The sequence below is a fragment of the Bombus terrestris genome, chromosome 17, assembly GCF_910591885.1.
Source record: "Bombus terrestris chromosome 17, iyBomTerr1.2, whole genome shotgun sequence".
Classification (NCBI taxonomy): Eukaryota; Metazoa; Arthropoda; class Insecta; order Hymenoptera; family Apidae; genus Bombus; species Bombus terrestris.
The window spans coordinates 11,171,507-11,193,149 of record NC_063285.1 but is presented as its reverse complement, the minus strand read 5'-3'; the positions used below and the strand labels follow the sequence as shown (position 1 = coordinate 11,193,149).

The 21,643-nt window shown below is 31.6% G+C and overlaps 5 protein-coding genes across 8 annotated transcripts; 2 read left to right on the top strand and 3 right to left on the bottom strand.

Moving 5' to 3' along the window:
• Positions 1-299: 299 nt before the first annotated feature.
• Positions 300-11,201, bottom strand: LOC100651623 (tumor necrosis factor receptor superfamily member wengen). Its single transcript, XM_003401896.4, has 5 exons — positions 10,893-11,201; positions 7,796-8,215; positions 7,073-7,256; positions 1,908-2,036; positions 300-883 (listed from the first exon to the last, which is right to left on the bottom strand). Exons 2-5 carry the CDS (start codon positions 8,210-8,212, stop codon positions 729-731), a joined length of 885 nt encoding a protein of 294 aa, XP_003401944.1. The 5' UTR covers positions 8,213-8,215; positions 10,893-11,201; the 3' UTR covers positions 300-728.
• A 913-nt stretch (positions 11,202-12,114) lies between these two features.
• LOC100651859 (transmembrane protein 41B) lies at positions 12,115-14,502 on the top strand. The gene is made up of 4 exons (XM_003401898.4): positions 12,115-12,252; positions 12,782-12,893; positions 12,954-13,082; positions 13,267-14,502. The coding sequence occupies exons 1-4, from the start codon at positions 12,219-12,221 to the stop codon at positions 13,772-13,774; spliced, it is 783 nt and encodes a 260-aa protein (XP_003401946.1). The 5' UTR covers positions 12,115-12,218; the 3' UTR covers positions 13,775-14,502.
• On the bottom strand, positions 13,267-17,251 carry LOC100651739. Of its 3 annotated transcripts, none has more exons than XM_003401897.4 (5): positions 15,874-17,251; positions 15,227-15,488; positions 14,948-15,155; positions 14,550-14,679; positions 13,267-14,351 (listed from the first exon to the last, which is right to left on the bottom strand). In XM_003401897.4, the coding sequence occupies exons 1-5, from the start codon at positions 16,196-16,198 to the stop codon at positions 14,260-14,262; spliced, it is 1,017 nt and encodes a 338-aa protein (XP_003401945.1). In that variant the 5' UTR covers positions 16,199-17,251; the 3' UTR covers positions 13,267-14,259. The 3 variants fall into 3 exon arrangements, with proteins under 3 accessions (XP_003401945.1, XP_012173426.1, XP_048269550.1); XM_012318036.3 differs by having other exon boundaries at positions 13,267-13,753; XM_048413593.1 differs by lacking the exon at positions 14,550-14,679.
• Positions 17,252-17,398: 147 nt separating this feature from the next.
• On the bottom strand, positions 17,399-18,448 carry LOC100651975 (NADH dehydrogenase [ubiquinone] 1 beta subcomplex subunit 9). The gene is made up of 2 exons (XM_003401899.4): positions 18,214-18,448; positions 17,399-17,796 (listed from the first exon to the last, which is right to left on the bottom strand). The coding sequence occupies exons 1-2, from the start codon at positions 18,321-18,323 to the stop codon at positions 17,460-17,462; spliced, it is 447 nt and encodes a 148-aa protein (XP_003401947.1). The 5' UTR covers positions 18,324-18,448; the 3' UTR covers positions 17,399-17,459.
• Positions 18,449-18,909: 461 nt separating this feature from the next.
• Positions 18,910-21,529, top strand: LOC105666643. 2 transcript variants are annotated; one of them, XM_012318039.3, is made up of 5 exons: positions 18,910-19,162; positions 19,327-19,628; positions 20,166-20,301; positions 20,455-20,908; positions 20,984-21,529. In XM_012318039.3, the coding sequence occupies exons 2-5, from the start codon at positions 19,460-19,462 to the stop codon at positions 21,263-21,265; spliced, it is 1,041 nt and encodes a 346-aa protein (XP_012173429.1). In that variant the 5' UTR covers positions 18,910-19,162; positions 19,327-19,459; the 3' UTR covers positions 21,266-21,529. The 2 variants fall into 2 exon arrangements, with proteins under 2 accessions (XP_012173429.1, XP_048269828.1); XM_048413871.1 differs by lacking the exons at positions 18,910-19,162; positions 19,327-19,628 and adding an exon at positions 19,718-19,861.
• Positions 21,530-21,643: the final 114 nt, after the last annotated feature.

The window sequence follows — 21,643 nt, the reverse complement described above, 5'->3', positions numbered from 1 at the left end:
CGGCATATTATCAGCTCTGTGTTTAAAACCATTCGTCCACGCGTATCCTTTACCGGAATCTTCAAGTATTCTTCTTAGATCTTTTCCAACTCTTCTACATTCTCGCACCTCCTCGTTACATGATCCAGGCTCTCGCATCGTGTTTCACAAAATCCGTATCTCTCGTTTTGTTTCGCTTTCCGATGTTTGCTGCCTAATTCCTCGCTACAGGATGATGTAATATGGATATTATGAAAAATGATCTGTAGTCGGCCAGAAAATTCTACACACGCCTTCTAGATGTAAAATATTATAGCGAAAACGTTTATGCCATTTTATTTTGTTTTTCAATACATACATCGCATAGTTATAATACAGAGATGGCGGCTTTTAAAGCTACTAAGAAGAAATAAATAATTGAACGGGGCAAGTCGGTCGTCGCTCGATCACGTTCGAGCTTCGAGACTTCGAGCAACGATTTCTTCCATCTCCTTACTCGTGTATCTACTTAAATAACAAAATATATATAAAGATATAATTATTAAATTATTAAAAAAATAATACAAATTGCTCGCGTACAATCGTCGAATATGATTTTGTACCTTTCGGCGTAATTTCCTTATTTCAACTACCGCGTTGAATAACGAGTCGTAATTACGAATATAAATATAAAATAGTCCTCGATTAAAATTTTAACTCGACTTTCTTCAAAAGCGGTTTCTTTCACGCATATTCCACTTGCGTTTCTATCAATCGCTGAAACTTTTCTTCTGATTTAACATCGTCTCGATATTCCGATGAATTCTAGCGATTTGTAATTTCTTCGAAGGATCTCCGTCTTCTATGTAAACGTTCCCGCTGACTTCCGGCCAATCGGACACCACAGGAGTCTCCCTTTTTCGATCTGCAAAAAAGAAGATGTATACCTATATTGTTCGAGTTATTAGTTCGAATACCATTACCACGTCGTACGTTGCGTGGATCGATTAAAACGACACAGCCTGTACAATGTGCTTAGCACATCGGTAATTTGCTGCAGCAACGACATAACCGAAAACGAAGTTTGTAGCCTTTGAGCTATCGGTACAGTAGAAATAGTTGTTTCATGTACTTTTTACCGCTAGAGACGTACAAGCAAGGTTCAAAAATTCGCCGTACGGTGGCAGTTGCGTCGCTCACGATGATTGCATCATCGCGAAACTGTAACAGTTCGGAGCATTCAAACTCGTTTTCCCTGTAATTGTGATTTTTTTAGTTACGTCGTTGTTGCAGCAAATGAACGCTATACGTACGTGGTAGGGGTAGATTCTTATTAATTGATTAATTAATGTATATTATAAAATTAGACCACAAAACTACGACTTAAATAAACGTGTGAATCACATTACACATAACAATTGTTCACAGACTTGAAAAGCCTGAGCACTTGGACATACGAATCTGACTGTTTTAATAAATACCGATGGTGTTGCCAACAAAGGCGACAAATAGGAAGGAACGCGAGTCGAGCTATCTCTATACTACAGTATATTCCCATTGAAAATTGTCATCGCCCACTAGCGACGAAAGTGACTCAGATTGAGAACGTATGTTTTCCAGAAGAAACGATAAATTGTTTCTGGGCATATTGAAACTGGATTATCGAAACGCCGAAATGACTATACGTTTAAAGGAAGATCGGGTAGAACACGCGTTCGTATGAATCTTTTTCGTTACTTTTATGCCTCCTGTTCACTCCTGTCTTGAAGCGAGTGCCGTTTGTTATAATACACCCTATAGAATACAGCACAATGTCACGCGAAAAGCATACATTTTCTTCTTACTTTTCAATTATATAGCATTTTTGGGTACATAAAGATACGGAGAAGATTTTTAACGATGAAAATACAATTTAAAACCGAACAAGCCGATTCAAAGAATTTACTTACCTAAGAGTTTCTCGAGATACTGGCACCTTGTTTCGGGATCACCAGGGTTCATTGGTGCGCCGGCAACCAGTTCGGCTAGTTCCGCCTTGACCATTAAATTTAATCGAGCCGAGATCTCTTCTAGACCCACTGAAAATATCGAACGCTCTTTACTCTACACGAGCTTCAACAACAAATTTAGTTTAGTCTTTGTATATTTTATATTTCCGCATAATCTGTACAATTTGGCAAATTTTAGCACATTCTCATAAATGCGTAAAAGTCTGATCACGTCCATTTTGTATTGCCATAGAGTAATTTATTTATAGTTATTATTAGTTCCCAACTTTTTGCTATAATTTTCAAACTATAATTATTTTCCTTACGAACGAACGAACTTTCAATTATATTAAGAACAGCAAAGTAAATATAAAGTACAATCGTGTAATTTTTATAAATTAAATATTACATTGTTTATTCTATCTATGATTTTTAGGCGACGAAGATGAAGATGAAGAGGTTCGAGTCAACGTCGATGTTGTAGTTTAACAATTTTTAATTTACTATCATTGCTAGAAAATTCGACGTTTACGAAATCCAGTAATTTAGGACACTGATCATTTAAGTTATTGTTCATTGATAATCTAGTGGTACAAGTTGGAACGATCGTATCGCCTGCCCAAGGATGGAATGCGAGTTGAACGACTATGGAATGCAGTTCTGCTTTCTCAAGGCCCCATGGGATGAATCTAACGATAGTCTCGCTCCGGTCTGAAGTCATGTTTCTCTCCCCATGAAGAAAAGCCTGACTAGTCACAGGTCGAAGAACTATTCAGTTAGAAAAACGAATGCCTCGCTTGGCATGCCTCTTCTAACAAGTATTTTCTCAAATTCTACCGTTTGAAATTTAATTCGTATACACTTTGTTGTTACACCACCGATTCGCGTAATTAACACCGACAGAGACGATTCAGAGGAATTTAAATAATTTTTCCAACTCGGACTAAGTATTAAGATTGTAAGAGGTAATCTTGAAATTGTTGGTCGCTTCTTACATGTAGCAATGATATGAAACGGGATCGAAAGACTCGTATAAATGCAAGTGCTACTTTTAAAAGCGTTCCTATAAAAATCATTAAAATTAATTATTAATTATTAAGAAATAGGAAACTGAAATTGTAAGAATCGTCGCTATAATTATACTGCGCGAGTGCGAGAATTACTTTTATACTTGTGCAGCAATGCAAATCGCTTTGCGAAGGTCCGTGTCGGAGAATTATCGTTAATTTGTTACGATTAAGGAACATTGTTAGGGGGATCAGGTAATGGACTCTAACAAAAGAGGCGGGCTATCCTCGGTCCCCTTTAGTAGGCAGAACCAGCAATGAAACGGTACCGAATGCACGACCATTCGCTTGTATTACCAATCCGTTAGTGAGAATGCCGACAATACCTTCTGATTCCAATTGAGGAACATGTCAAGCACAATTACGTTAGCCAGCGATATCCTTGCGAATTCGTTCGGCTGAGATTCAACGCGAAAGCCTCGTTTCAATGATTCTCCGCCGAATATCACTCTTTTTTTTTTATTATTATCCATAATCAACTCACGATTTATATTTTTAACTTTTGTTCTTGTAAACCTCCATTTACACCAACAGATTGCCACTTTCCCGGTCACTTCTCGGAAAAATAATACTACGATTGTTACAACGATACAGTAGATTACACGAAACATTATGCGTCTGATCGTAGAATTAACAGCGTCGTACCGGCATCGAAGTCAAAGAGTAGTGGTTCATTCATACCGACTCGTGTGACGATTCAAAGGTTTTCCACAAATGTTCACTAGCGATGGGATTAAGTGTACATCAGGTGCTTCCTTCTTTCTGTTTCTTTAGCGAAGATCGTTAGTAGCTTGTCAGATTCGTCGCTAGAATCGGGACGCTTATTACCTGCTTCGATCAGGTTTGGAAACAGACGGGAAAAAATAAGAAAGAAAGGAAATTGCCCGGAAAATGGTTCTTTGCCTACGCCGAACATCTTGCTTTTAAAAAGATGTACACTTCGACTGCTACAGCTGCGGTCTATTTTACCGGAAGACAGTAGACAAATTTTCGTCAACTCGAATGACCATTTTGCTAAACCACTTGAATAAATTTTAGCTTTCACACAGGGCAAGATACTATATTGTTTGCTACTTGCTTGCTATATCGGCCGTGTCTGAACGAGCCCGTTACGATGTTCTCTACGAGCACTCTTCGATTTTGTACTAAATAATTGCAACTAAATCGCGGATAGATCGACAAGGGTAGCTGTGCTTGGTCAATAACATTCGTAAAAAGATCGAAGGGATCGAACGGATCGATTCTATCGCTAGATAGTACGCTTCCTCGGGAAGCGTGGGTGGCAGCAAGATGGGGAAGAGGAAAAGGGGAAAAGGGGGTATCGGGAAGAATAGAGGGGACAAGAGAGGGTTCCGGCGTTGATGAGTTCTGCGTAACGCTCGTTATGCAAATGCGGGTAGTAACATCGTACAAACGTTCATTGTAGATTGTAGATCATAACACCATTCGAATTTCTCTCTTCTCTGTACACGTACGCTGCCGCTCATAAGTATACGGACATCTGGATTAATTTGTAGCAACAACGTGTGAATTTTATTAATTTTGTACAAGGTGTACAAATTAATGCCGAATTGGTAATTAGAAGCAACATTTGCTACTTTTTCTTTACGGAATCATCGGAATATAAATCTAAATCACGCATTAGAAGATATTGAAATAATATGTTTTAATTATAATTACATATTCTCTAATATTCACCGTATGTATATTTGATATTTAAGTAATATAAGAGTATAATATAATACTTAATATAACACGTGTATATTATAAGTAGCTATAGCGATTCAAGTATGATTTAACTGTAGTTTCATAATTAAAATACGTCTTGTCGCAAAATAAACTAACGTCCGGATATTTTTGACGATGTACATCCATGATGTTGGATTGCCAAGTACTTTGAAACACTTTGAATCGTATTCAATGCCGTAAAATTCCTAAAAGTCTTGCAAGTTGTGAAAGTCATAAAAGTGTTGGAATTTATTGGATATCTTTGAAAGTTCGAAAGATCGGAAATGCACTTGCGCGACCGCGATTTGCACGATTTAGGGAGATTACGGGACTTTCGAGACTTTCTAGACTTGCAAGATTTCCAGGAATTTTAAGGTATTGAATCCTATTCGGAAGTGAATTTCTCAAAACGATCTCAAAAAATACGAGTGTGCGTCGTGTTCGTCGAGACGCAGAGTCGATGAGCTGCGATCGATCTCGAATACGCGTGCAACCTCTGGTTTGTGAACATCGTAACGGCGATTTGCGAACATTGCCCGTTTACAGCTTTACAGTACTGGACGAACCGTAAGGAATTTAAAGCAGCTGGGTCACGCGATTTCGTACGCGATGTTATTTCAACGTTTCGAAAAATCTTGACAGCCTTCCGAATGCCTTTCCCGCCTTCGTGCCGCTCAATGACGCGAACAATCAGCCGCAATATCACCGAGCAAATGAAAAACCTTCGATTTTATAATTCCATATTAATTCTTATAGTTGCAAACAAATTTCGTATAGAATTAATATAATTCGCATCGAAGCAACGTTTGATATCTGTAACGTGACTAAATAAGTCATGCACAATATCGAAAAGTTAACAAGATTTGTAAAGCTATTTATTACGAAGGAAATTTAATTCTCAAAAAGGTCGCGAACGTTTATCTCGAAATCTCGAATACGTCGACATCTGGACAAACCTGGTGATTGTTATAAGACGTTTTCCTCGACACAGAACAAGCTTTGTTTGGAACATTTTTCCAAATAATGTACAATTTAGGAGATATTTGCGTGGATCGATTAAAACGAGACACCTTGTATGTACATTAAATAATTCTTTCGGAAATCCAATATCGTCGAATGAGAGGTTTTTCTAAATATTGGCATGCTGATCGATAAAAACGATACGTAAATGCAGGTATCAGGCTTGTTACGATTAAAGGCAATCCTTACACCGACTTCGATTCGATGATACCAAATGTCCCCAATTAAAGGCACGTATCTCGCGAGTGATATGTATAATCATTGATGACATAAGTTGGTAAACGAGTACAAAGAGAACGCGGAACGGAGCATCACGAAAGAAATGAGAAGCATCGGATACCGGGACGTCATATCCGGGCGTGATAGATCGAGCCAAGGTGAGCAGAGGTCGTGAGCGGCCCTCTAATGAAGAAAATCTGTCTTGCATTTTAAAGGACTTCTTATCCCCCTCCAAGGAAACATATAACAATCCTTCGGAATCGAATGTAACAAAATACCAGAACGCGAAATATTACCTATTACTAATGTTTGGTACACTCGATAGTGTACACTCGATAGTAGTGTAATACACACGGCAGGCGATATTTCCGGGTATAATTACAAGTATAGGTCATTTGCAGCTTTATTAAAAAGTTATGGTAAAAATACAAAATACCCACAGGAATACCGAGTAAATCTTCATATCGATAGGAACATTGACCATGACTATTAATAGCTAATGATTATATCGATTGTAAATCTATTCTTGTCTTATAGCACCGAAACCACGAGTCCATTCCTTCCATACTTCGTGCTTTTATTACAACTTTTTGATAAAGCTTTGTTTAACCTACGTTTATACAACATTTTCTGCTTCATTACACCCATAAAATACAGTGACAGGGTTCGGCTGGCATTCACGTGGACACCGCGTGATATATATTTCTCATAGGAATTCAGAGCGATTCGTTTAGCAACCTTTAAATTGTAAAAGATCTCCTCTTCCGCCCTTAACGGGGAACTCAATTTTCCTACTGTGCAATCATTTCATAAAGCTTCGTTTCTATGCGTAAGCAACAATAGATGTAATTACTAGACTGCGAATATTTATGCAAATTCATTTTTTTATGAACATAATTAACGACAAGTAGGAAAGCAAAGCTAAGCAGAGATTTTGGTTCGTCCATTACGTTGTAACGAGTATGTTGCTTTGAATATTCTATATATTTTCGTAAATTGTGCGCGTTCGATGCATCTTCGCATCGCGAAATTTTCCATAAACGCAGGAAAATCCGCAGTCCAGTGATTACTAATAACAAGTTGAATTCTTACCGGGCTCGAAGTTTTTCTTCATCCGACGCCACTGTCTCGCGTAGACCAAAGCCGAGCATCCTGCGACCAGAAAAAAGAGAATACAGGCACACACCGCAAGGATCAGCGCGACCGTTTGCCAGTCCCACAGGATTCTCTCCTTGGAAGTAGCTGCGCTCCTTGGATAAGAAGACTCGTTCGATACCTAGAATTTCATTGTAAAATTAACGTTCCATTCGTTGATGAACAAACCCCAAATACACAGAGTGTATCGCAACATGTGGGACCCATTTCAGGAATGGACAGAAGGCATAAAAACAATGAACATACTTCCTATCTGATCTTGTCTCAAATTTATTACTCTGTATTATTCGATTATACACCTGGAATTTTTGAGAGACCACGAAACTTTGATAGGACAACTGCAAACTTGCGTACAGACCGAGGCCTTCGGACGTTTCAAGGGCCTTCTATGAAGGTAAACTGTTGCGAATTGTTGAAACACAAAAGTAAATGACTGTAACTTTGAAACAAAATCAGATCGGACGCACGTTCACGTGGACTTTCTTTGTTGTTTCTCGTGCCCACTCCTGAAATGGGTCTCACGCGTTGTGACACACCCTGTCACTGATAAATCACTTGTCTTTCAACGTGGTGAATTCAGCTAAGTGAATAACTGGACATGCATGGGAAATGGATGGATGGATTTCCGATAACCAACTTAATACCGTAGACCTTATATACCTGGTCCTTCGTTTTCGATTGGATATCTGGCTGTGAATTGTCAGCGAAATCCTTCGACTCTTGCCTAATCTGTTGCTGGTCCAGGTCGGGGAACCTCCATAACACCTTCGAGGTAACCGCTTCGAGGCTCCTTTGGCCGGTTTCCGGTCGTTTCCTGGTCGAGAGGAAAGACCAGTCGAGCTCGAGAGCGGAGAGCGGTCCGCAAATAGCATCCTTGTAAACGGCGCAGGGACTCAAAGTGAATTCAGGAGCGCATCTGGTGCAAGGCCAACAGGTGGCACGCTCGACCGACCAAAATTCGAAACCCGGTTTACAGACCGGATATCGGGGAGCGGATGTCGAGCAGCCAGCCTTGCGGAGACCGACCAATAGCAGCAACACGGCCAACAGATATGCCCGATTAGGCTCCCGAGGCATCACCTAAAACAATTTCCACGCTTGTTACCTTTCGACCAATTCCTTAATCGCTGGAGCAATGATAACGATATTAAGGAAAATTTGTATGCAAGCAATGAAAATGTTCGTTGTACGAAACAACGATAAATAATTGCAAAGTCCTCGGTTAACATGCATTTTTTAATTTTTATCGGTTGTAACATCTCTCGACGAGACACTCAGAGTCTAAGTGTTTTCCATCTCGTTAGAATTTGATCACAGACAGTTTCCAGTAGAAACGAATGAGATACACGTAAAACGTGATCTACGTATACGAAGTTGCCTTAAATGTATAAATCTCTGATCCTAGAAATTGAATTGTAAACTTAAAAAAGCTCATCCTTAAACGAGGGAGGAACGGTAAATAGCAAATAGAAATAAATACGATAATTGATAAAAATCTAGCAAATAATTATCATGTATTTGAATTTAAATGACGGTAAAAGAAGTAATATACAGACTCGTATTAATCGGTCCACGCAAATATCCCCTAAACTGTACGATATTCGGATATTCGAAGGAACGTTTCAGATAAAACTTGTTCTGTTTCAAGGGGGACGTCTTATGACGACTACCAGACTTGTCCAGGTGGAGGGGTTCTCGAGATCTCAAGGTGACCTTTGGTTTCTTAAATGGAACTATACATTGTTTTTTATACACCGTTCTGCATGTAGTGTTTAATTCTCTAAAGAAGAGTATTAAGCTGCTTCTATCCGAAATTAAAAGTTATAGAATTTCCTCTATAATTTTAATTTTATTTTAATATTATAATAATTCTTTTAGAATTTTAATTTTAATTGATAAATATTTATATTAAGGAGATACTTGTTGCATCAAGAGATATGAAAACAAAATATTGATTATAATATCGATGCAATAATTATAACGATTCTATGTATATAACTATCGTAATCATATAAATAATTCTAATTTATATTAATTTTATTGACTGTATATATGTAGGGAAAGAATGAAACAAAAGATAAAACATTCGTGAGGACAAAAATGTATTTTTTAAACAACTCGTTGAAACAATCGAGCGTGTAAAGTGGCCATTTAACCGGCAAAACCGGCCAGACCGTTTCCACTTCCGGCTCGTTTGCGATGTAATTACATCCGTAGTTGTATCCCGAGCGGGGTATAGTCATGAGTATGCGTACGCACGCGCATTAGAATAGTTTTGACATGAATCAATTGACCGCGATTTGGTTGTGACTTTGCTGCGATTTTTCTTTAATATTAGTATATACATATACATGCATATGTATCATGACTAATCGTTAACGACAAATATACTGTAATTAGTAAAACGTGTTTCTCAACAACTGTACATTTTAATAAGATTAGTTCGTATGGATTGTCCTTCGACGTCAACAATCTACGCATTAATTAATTCGTAAATGCTCGGTATTCCAAATTAAACAAAATTAAATAAAAGATATAGTAGTAGTAGATTTCGAATGACAATTAAGGTTTGATTCAATCGGTCATCGGATGAATGAAATGATTAGAAATAGAAAATTGTGTCGCTCAAATAGAAAGCGTAACGTTCTATCCGAGGCGAAGGTTTCTCCCGGGCTATTTAAAATTTGATGCGCGCGCTTCTACCAATCGTACTTCTCGATTGCGTGGCAAACATACGCAGTTCGCGTACTAGAATCACAGCAACACAAAACGGCTATACACCGTAGATCTCTCGATACTTTGGCCAAGTTCTTTGACAAAAGTTAGGAGCTAATGTAAAGATTTATAATGCATAACCCTAATAACAAATTCATAGTTAACTACTTAAATTATTCAATATTAAGTAATCATAATTTGAATCGCCTATAATATAGAACTCACTTTATCAATATTAAATGTAACATATGTATTACATTTACCTCGAAAATAATTTCTGAACACGATATAATTTCATTAAATATTTATAATTTAATTAATAGGCTATGAACTGTACTATCGTTAAGAGATTTTACTGTTGTTTGGATTTTATGAACTTATAAATAAATTTATATAGTTTAATAATTTTGCACTGTCTTCCAATATAAAATAAAATTTGATTCAACCAATCAATATCTATATCAATTCTTTAGTATTAGTATCGTAATAACTGCTATTAACATATATTATACGACCATTCATAAATCTCATTGACATTCTCTACGTTCGCTGTGTCATTGAATACGCGCATAAAAGTCAACTAAGCCATTTCGCTATATTTTACATCTTATCGTAAATGCACTTTAAATTAGATCTTTCAACGCTTTTTAGTTTTATTTGTTTTATAATTATAATCTTGATATAAAATCGTGATACGTAAAAATGTGAAATAATTTAAATATAATCTTTATTCAATTTAAAGTAACTTGTTGATAGATTTATCTTTGACAATTGTGTGCATCATAATACAAACTAATAAGTATATATGAATTACTATAAGATATGCTCGTCATACCAAATATTAGATCAACTATCATCAAACAAATAGTATACTACTAAAATTTTACAAATAGATATAGTACCTGCAACGAAAAGTGTAATAAATCAAATCAAAAACTGACTAGAAGTGAACATATTTTATCAAATTAGAATGATACTTAAAGAAATACATACTGACAGTTCATTTATATAAAGAAATGTATGTCTATATAATGATACATACGCTGCCTTCGATAAATGCAGGTCTGTCATGACGCAATCCAATCGATATATCCAAGATCGATCACCGGGAGAGAAACCGACAAAACATCCAGGATACACAAAATATCATTGAACTTTCCATTCGAACGAGATCACGGTTGATTTATTTAGACCAAGTTCTACAAGTCCTAAACCTTCTTAGAATCAAAGTTAACAAAAATCCTTTTTCCGCATATTGGAATACAAATAGAGAAAGGCGGTATTTCAAAAAATCTCCACTGCCACGAAATAGACGCGCACCGCCCGCCGACCACAATACAACTGACTAGACTGGTTATTCTAATTTCCGCCCACGATCCTCCCTTGGAAAGAGAACGCGTTCATGAGAAAGAAAGAGATGTTGAAAGGAAAGAGATACGGAAAGAAACTTAGAGCTGGAAGAAGATGAAAGAAGACAGAGGGAGCCACGCGGTGAAACACAAAAAAAGAAAAGTAGCGATGGCTTCAAACGTCGCTACCTATCGTTGACAGTATAGTTTTGTAGTAAAAAGATAATGTTTCGCTAACTCGAAATGTATGATCATCGCTAATTATTATATCGCTTATTATTAAGAACATAATGAAATCCGAGATGTATTAAATGTATTACATATATTACATTTATTACATGTGTAATTAAGTCAAAGTAAATAAAGTGAAATATATTAGAATTTAATTAACATGTCATTTCTTTGTAACATCTAATATAAAATATATAAAATATATAAACAAAATTAAATATTGTAACTTATAACTATATAACTTAGGATCGATGACATTTCGTATATATATACCTTAAATGTAATTTTGACAATCTCATTGAAAAAATTTTAACACAACTTTATCAAATTTTAATGAATTCCTTTAATATATATGTTATTACACAAATTTTGCATAAGTGTTTTTTTTTCTAATATTTATATCAAAGAATTTTTGAAATTTTTTAAATTTGTCAAGGGAAATGTTAATTTCAAATTTTGAAGATAAAGAATATAATGTAGAAAATATAATACACCTGATAATAATAATACATACATACAAAATCTTAATTCAAGTTTATCAAGTTAATAGTTATACAATATTTATATACATATGTTATTGATTTTAATTCGTGTTTAATTTTTTTAGTCAGAAAGCCGACATTCGGTTAGTTTATAAGTATATAAGTACATTAAATTTGTTAGATACCATTAAATTATTTATGAAAAAATATTTATCTAACTCGCTATAAAAAAAGATAGTCTTTTACTTTCGCGCCATCTTGAATTACTGAGCGATTGTCTTCTAAGAAAACAGTGATAATCTAGTTATGAAAACTGAAACTAAAATAAAACAAAGCCTCGGTAGGATAACGCTTTAAGATGTGATGTCTTAACAATAAACTAGATATTGATTTTCCTTTAAATAACTTTTAACTTATTACATTTATTAAAAACAATTCCAAAGTTCAAACATTGAATGTCAATAAGATTTTATGTAGTTAATAATTTTCTAACATAAGTATCAAAACTTCGAGCTATTTATATATCTAATTCTTCCTAATATTTTATTGATATAGAATTCAATATTTAATAATGTGAAAATAAAATTAAGAAAATTCTAACCTTAAAATTGAATTTCATACATTCATGAAACAAATGGAAGTTATTATTTATTATTTTTAAATTATTAGTACATGACTCTTTTATACTAAATTTTACTCGTGAATGTCTTTGTTAATATAAATATGACTTTAAGTGACCTTAACGCTTTAAATTCAATATAATTTTCAAATTAATACTACTAGCTTTCTTAATGTCTAAATGTTTAAATTAATGAGATCAGAACATTTTGATTTACGATGTGTTAATAAAATTTTAAATACATTTTCAGATTCCTCTAAGGAGGCATCGACAAGGCAAGCAACCTTAACAGTTGGTGTGATTTTCATTGCTTCGTTATCAGCATTATTTTATGCTTATACTAGTTTTCCAGAACTTACTGAGTAAGAAAAAATTGTAATAAAGTTTTATATAAAGAAATATTTTAATTTATTATATTACAGAGATGAGCGACAATACATGAAATTGCCATTACATATTGAAGAAGCTAAAAGTTTGGGTAAACTTCTCGGACGATATAAAGATCTTTATTATTTTCAAGTGCTTGCTGGATTATTTATTACATATGTTTTGTATCCTTCAATATTAAATCTTTTAATTTCAGAATAATTCATAAACTTTAAAAATATGCTATTTCATATTTATCTAAGTAATATTCTACTTTTCACGTATAATATTATATTCAATTATTTTTAAATGTTAACATATAAGTGTTTAAAAGTATAATTTATAGGATAACCCTTAACATAGATTTAGCTTACAAACTTTTGCTATTCCAGGTTCTATTTTCCTTTCGATCCTTTCTGGTTTTCTTTTCCCCTTTCCTTTAGCTTTGTTATTAGTATGCAGTTGCAGCGCAATAGGAGCATCACTTTGCTACTTTCTTTCTTCACTTTTGGGACGTAGATTACTTTTTAAATATTTCCCAGAAAAAGCAAGGGAATGGACGTTAACAGTAAAGAAGCACAAAGACCACCTTTTTAATTATATGCTATTTCTTCGAATAACTCCATTACTACCAAATTGGTTTATAAATTTAGCCAGTCCTGTAATTGGAGTGCCTCTTGTACCATTTGCCTTAGGCACATTTTTTGGAGTTGCTCCACCATCTTTTGTTGCTATTCAAGCAGGTCAGACATTACAAAACTTAACTTCATCTTCTGACGCATGGTCGTGGAATAGCATTATAATATTATGTATATTTGCTGTATTATCATTAGTACCTGTTTTATTTAAACAAAAACTACAACAAAAATATGATTAAACTTTAGGGAAGAAATTTTGAACAGATTTATTTATTTAAAGAAATATGTGCTTTATCTTAATATTTAAAACTTAAAGCAAATTAAGTTGTATTTAAAAAATTCAATTCCAATAAACAAAATTTTTTTTATATTATTACATTGTTATATAAAGTCTTAAATACAATTAGATTTCTTTTTCTTTTTTTTCTAATTGTAACTTAATTTGTATCAATTCCATGTGTTGATGTTTTTTCTATTTTTTATACTGTAATATCATGCATTTACTAATAAATTACAACTTTACAAAATGAGCACAAATTTAGATTGTTATTTCGTAAATATTAATGTATTGTTTTATGTAAAATCAGTTGTATGTTTTTCACAAAAGCAGTTATTTAGAAAATTGTTTAAAGGGAAAGGGGTAACAATAAAACCAATTGTACTAGCGAAAAATTTTTGTAGTGGAAACATAGTTATATAAAATTAATTTAATTGAAAGAGTAATTCAGCAGAACGAAGTCATATAACTAATGGTAATACTAGTTGAATTCAAAGCTGGAAGGCTGACTGGTCGCCAATACCACCAGTTGTACCATACTAAAAGAGAAACATAATTTTGAAAATATCTTGTTTAATGTATCAATTATGATATATGTAATATTCAAAACATTAATTTAAATTAATGGACACTCATTTCTGTTAATGTTAGACACTGTCAAGAATAAAGTAAATAGTTTAAATAATAAAACGTATGTTCATCAACTTCTTTAACTGACTATAAATTAAGATACTTACAAGCTTTTCCAGCAGATAATAATACTATGATGGACTCGCAAGATGCACTACATTCTGGACTTGCTATCATTTTTATCAATCTTGTACCAGCTGTACACCTTATCATTATATTACTACATTCAGGATTTGGCTAAAGTTTTAGAAATAGTATTTATTAAAGAAGTTATACTGCAAGCAATATGCTTAATTCCAACATAACATTATTTTTAACATCTATTGTCAATTAAAATAATACAGCAGACATATATTGAAATATTACAGCTATTTTGTAATGCTTCTTGCAACAAACATTTTGAATATTACTATTTACACAATAATTAATTTTATTATTATATCGATGTTCTTTATGAAGCAATATTTCATGCAAACCAAAAGCTTTTAATAAAATAACATCTTACTAAAGAGTAAGGTGGAGAATTTGGTTCATCAAAAATAATAAATCTTTCTGTGCTTTGTTCCCACCAATTTGGTGTATCAACAGGTTTTGGAAATAACTTTCTCAAAATTCTTCCTGTTGTCATGCTATTAATTCTCCATGTAATATGATTATTTAAATTTTTAGAACGATTTAAATCCATATTTTTTTCCATAATATCTTGAATATCTCTAAAATATTAAAGCTTTTATTTACAAACTTTTGTTTAAGGCACTTTAGTATTTTTGTTTATATATGATACCTGTAAGTTTTATTGTTAGAAAATACTCTCATAGCATCTTTCTTAAATACTCCTGAATTTTGCCACAATAATTGTTGTATATCTTCCATATGAACTTGAGATAAATTTTCTGTTTTTGTATAAGGAATGCCAAGATTAAAAGATCTAGATATATGATGGCTACTTAAATCAGGTACAAAATGTACAACACTACAGGGCCAACAATCCATATCATTTACATAAAAATATGGATTTTCTAATATGCACCATTCGTCATATAATTCTAAAAGGCAAAAATATAAAAACATATACATAATTGAATAAATCAAGTAGTAACAATATGAAATTTTAGTGGAAAACTATTATTAAAATCAATTATTGTTAATGTTATATAAAGTGAGATTTAAGAAATAACTACTGATGTCTTATATTCCAATGTATATTTATTGTATATCATTTTCTTTTTTCTAATTTACATGTTTTGTATATATATACTCTATGTTTTTATAAAGAATTTTTTATCAAATTCTATAACGATAATGAATGATCTAATGATAATAAAATATAAAAAATTTAATAAAAATTTTAAATAAATATTTTTAAGCCGCCGCTAATGAAATTGTTAACAAAATATAGTATGTGTAATATAAATTATAATATCAACATACCAGATAAAGAGGGATAATGTTGAATTATTGGTATAGCTATTTTTCTAAGTAATTTTAAGCCTGGATAGATGGAATTCTGTAAATTCCTCAGTAGCATCACACCTAAGAACTTTTTATCAAAGGATATAAAACATATAATTATTATAAATAATAATGTAACCATACTTTTCATAAAGAAACGAAAATTAACTTTCTTCTTTTTCTTCTCAAGAGTACGAAAGGAATTTTGTAAAGCTTTATTGATTTCATTTTCCGTAATATCATTTTCACGTGCAAATTGACGAATCTTTTTCAATTGTTTTTTATACACCTCCAAATCAACCATTTTTTAAGAAACAAAATAAAAATGATAAATGAGAATTAACATTCATTGGAATCGATAATATATAATAGCATATATATATATATATATCGTGTAATTTACAACATTTTAATAAACATTCACATAGCAATTAAAAGTATGTATGAATACATCGTATTCCATTACAAATTACAAAATGAAGTACATATACACTAGATCTGCAAATCTATATTTAAACACAGCTGCGCTCTCTATCAGGAGATTATTGAACTATTTATGATACTAAAATGACAATAATATATAAGGATGCAAAGTCTATCCTATATACTCGTCTGTGATATGGCCATTGGCTAAATACATATATTAACTATTTGACTAAATACATTATACATTGACTATTAACCTGACATAATATGCAATTTTGTGTCCTACGTCAAAGATGCTTCTTGTTTAGATCTAAAATTTTTGCGCCCGTTTTCACACACCTCCGCCCTTCAAAACCATTTTGCAATAATTTAGACAAGTGAAGGAGATTTTAACGTCAAATAAGATTACTTTTAATTCACCGTGTCGATAAAATTAGTTGTAGCTAGTTCTAATGATTATTCATTATATAATTCAATATATTACTTGCTATGTAATTATATTTAAGATCTAGAATATCATTTACATTATAACAAATGCTATGAATTATTAATTTCTTAAATATTGCATAAATTGAGACTTTATTATTTACACTAGTTCTAAACAAACAGATGTAGAATAATTATATTGCCAAAATAAGTATGAATGATACGTTATTCATGTCAACATTAAATTAAATTTGTTAATAGACACGCACACATGTGTTGTACGTAATACAGATACTTAAATGTTTTAGTCGCTATATAATTAATTTCAATTGTAGAGATTACTGCATAATTTTTTAAATTTCATTAATAAATAGATTTTGTTAAACAAATTAATGTAATGGTAGATGGCAATATCATCTGTTCTTGTCGCACAATCTTGCATTCTTTGTCCTATGGACAAATCATATGCTGCCATCTATTAAAGGCGGAAGGAACAGCAACTTGAAGAATGTGATGACAGATGGCACTACATGGTTTGTCCGGAGACAAACCACGCAAGATTGCGTTGCAAAGACAGACTACATGAATGATCCTACACGGAGAGGGATTATCTTATTTTCAATATATGTAATAATTAAGTATTACACTTATATAAATATCAATATACTTTATCCTAATTATTATAACTACATAAACAATGTGTTTTACTTGAATTACTTATTTGTTTTTCCTTGTTCAGTTTCTGCAGGAGTTTCAGCATATAATTTCTTGTATAATTTTTCATATTCCGCCTTAAGTTTCTCTCTTTCTGCAAAATATTTTGGATATCTAGCTTTTTCAATTGGATCCCAAAAATCCATTACAGCATCTGGTGGTATTACAAAACGTCCATGGCATATACCACCTGGGCTATTAGGAAATTTTGATGGATCAGGATGCATATTCTCATATAATTCTTCTTCACCTTCTAATAGTAGCTTTTTAGCTATGCGAGCATCTGGTATATTCCGATTCTTTTCAAAACGTTGTCTTAATAAAATTGCGTTATATCTAAATCAAAAGAATATATAATAATGAATATTTATTCAAAACTCAAGTACTGAAACTTAAAATAAACAGTTATATCTGTATATAATAAAAGTAAATAATTATAAAATGTTAAAAATAGTTCAAAACATAAATTTATTAAATCTTCAAAAATAAGTCTATTTTAGAAGTAACAGCTTATTTCATATTATTATCAATTTTATATAAATAATAATAGTAATAAAATTCATAACAAAATTATATAACAAGACAAGTGAAATTATGTACACAATGTATGATATTCTGAAAAACTATGATAGGAATACGATCAAAATTTATGTTTCCTCATTGATGTTTTGATACTAATTGGTAATAAATAATATTTAATATCAAAAATAATAGGTTTTTATACTACTAGATTTAATTTAAACATATTTTTACCTAAATTCGTGTCTTCTAATATTCTGATCTTCTATCGCACGTAAAGCGCGTTTATAAAGACTACATACTTTTCTAGTATGACTAATGAAAGGCGATGGTAGTTGGGCCATTCCTATTTAGATTCGATGTTAATTCACTTAGATACTGGTATTGTTCTGTTTATTTTAAAATTACTTAACCAATTCGAGGATTAACTGTTCCTTAGCCATGAACTATATGATGCAACTGAACTACAGATAGCACTATGGGATTATAAAAATCGTAATGATCACAAATTGCCCTGTTACTAATTATTTTTAATGATTATTATTATATTACAAAATTACAGCAATAATAACCCTTATAAAAGGGCTATGTATAGAAAAAAATATAAAATTTGTTGAATCATAAGAAAAAATACAAGCAATGTTAATATAATTCTTCTTTTATTTTTCATTTATTGCTTTTCGCATTTTGTTTCACTATTATATTGTGATTTACATTAACATATATTTATTTTAAATTTATTAAATATTAGATAATGTTATCAGTATATGAATTTTTTATGTATTAAAGTATAGTAAGTACATCGAAAGAAAATGTTATTTTGTAGCGTAAGAAAGCTAAAATGATTATAGTAAAATTCAAATAATATATGTAATCTAAAATAGAAAAATATTACAAATAGGATGCTTCCGGTTAAACAGCGCGACGGAAGTCTAGTTAATCACAAAGAATGGCGATTGTCGTTTTATTTACGTTACGGGTTCTTTATTTTTCAGCATACTTAACGACTAATTTTTAAGACGCGACAAGGACCTTAGCCTTTTCAACAATTAAAGAAACTTTCAATTACATAATTGTGCGATGAACTCAAGACGTATAATTTGCTTTAAGCAGCAATATTTGTGGCAAAAATCTTTAAAATTCGAATTAACCAAAGAATCCAACCTTCAATTTTCTCAAATAAGTAAATCGTTTCATTTTCACTAAAAAATTTGATCATAATATTAAAGCACAATTTTATATAGTTTATTTTCTTTTATGTACCTTGTTTACTTAATTCACGAATTAACAGTAAAAATAAATGTAATCATTAATTTAATCTTTTTTAATTATTAAATAAATTTCCAGTATTCATATTACGAATCAAACTTGAAATTTTCATCCAATATAAAGATTTGATTTAGTCATCAAATTAAGAACATAGGATCGAGTTTTCAATATTGACATTGTTTACTTCTTCGAACGATTTTCAACGGACGAAATGGTGCCGACGATGCCGCCTGATTCGCATAAAATTTCGCTGAAGATCATTGAAGCGATAAAACAACATCCAGTTTTATATAGTGCTGAAGTGAAAGGTTCTTCTATTAAACTTCAGGAATTTCGACAGAAGGTTTGGAAGAGGATTTCGGATGAACTTGGTCTTGATCGTACGAACTTCTTTTCTTCTTTCACTGTTTTCGGATAATTTTGTATGTTCGTTAATATATCATCGCTATACAATATTTCTACTGTCAAAATGTTTTCTTTAATTTTTCTACATAGTTTGAAAAATTATATACATATTAATTTCGTTTTATTAATTTTATTGTGTAAATACTGCGAAAGTTTAAGTAATAAAACGAAATTTAAATAATATTTATTTACAAAAACATGGGTAGAAGTATGTATAATAACCAGTATTAATTTCAAATTTATGTTTAAATGAATATTATTGCAGTATTTAAAAGATAATATAATATTTAATGGAATATGTGGTTATTCATTGCGTTAAAACGTTTTATTTTATTTTATACAATATTTATTTTGATATCTATGAAAATATATGAATTTATACATCTGTAATATTTTTTGTTTCTTATAATTAAAATTTTTTGAACCTACGTTTATTTGCATTTATAAATTAGAATTTTTAAGTGTACTGTTATAAAGTGATATGTATATAGATATAATTAATATGTTTTTAGCCACCTGGGTGAGATTAAGATGGAAAAATTTAAGGGATACTTACTGCCGTATACTTAAATATAAGAATAGAACGGAAAAAGGAGTTCGTAGGAAAAAATGGATTTTTGAAGATCATCTTAGTTTCTTAAAGTTTCCGTAAGAATAATATGTAAATTCTTAATGATTTTCTATATAGTAATAATTTTACTAAGCTTACGTGATGTATATTCTATTTATTAATTTTATACTGTTTAATTTTATTTAATATTCAAGCAAAATGATTAAATATTGATAAAAGCGTTTATTTAGATATGAATCAGATTACCAACCTCAAAGTATAGAATTAACCGAAGACTACATTCAGGATATAAATGCAGGTGGAATTAGTTCTGAAGGTCTTTTAGAACAATTAGAAGATCGTAATGATGAAGATTATAGTGAATATTTAGAAGTTTTGGAAGAAACGACTGCAGATCCAGTGTTGAATCGTGATTCTATGGAATTAAATGATAATGGTGATAACATAGTAAAAAGTATAGAGGTAGGAAATGCAATGCATCATGATGTTGATTCATATGCTCAGCAAATTCAATCAAAATATAGAAAAATAAGACCGAAAAAAATGAAAATTGAATCATTGGAAGTGCCTGCAACCTACAGTATCTTAAAAACTTCACCTTTTAAAAATAAAACAATTGATACACCAATATTTGTTAGTGCACCAGCTGCAAATAATTCTGTAAAGAATTCTTCTAAAATAGAAGTAAGTTGCAATTTTCGAAACTAGTATGTATTTCCTAATTGCAATTTATTTTCTTTAATTCAATATATGTTTCAGGATACACAAAATAATTACGACCAAGTCTACCTAGCTCCTGAAGGAAAAAGTAGTATAGAGCTTTTTTTTGACAGTATGGCACAAACTGTCAAGCGACTCCCTCCAAAAGCTCAAGCAGATATTAAAATGAATATTTGTAAAATTGTAACAGAAGCAGAACTTAAGTATTCTGGACGTAACACACCCCAAAGTACTCAACAATTTATAGCACCACCTGGAATGATTCCTAAGTTAGTTCTCATTCCATGTAATATGATTGATGGACAAAATAACAAAGGTTGATTATTTCTAAGAATAATTATTTCTCCTGAAAGAATTATCGTAATTTATTCTAAATTATAAAATTGATTTCTTCTATCATAAAAGAAAGCAACACACAACAATTGAAGAATATTAATCTAAGAAAGTAGTTTAAATAAAAATGATTTTTGTATTCAGGACTGCGTTTTATCTTTATATAACACACTGAAAGAAATACTATATACATAAATGCTGTCGTTATATTTTAAGCTGTTGTTATATATAAATATAGTTATTTTAATAGAACCATTGTCGTCTTAAAACTTTCCATTTATACCCGTATCTTAACAAAAGTTTTTTAGTAAATTATCAAATATATATGTGTAAATGTAATCGTTGAATGCATATAATGTATCAAAA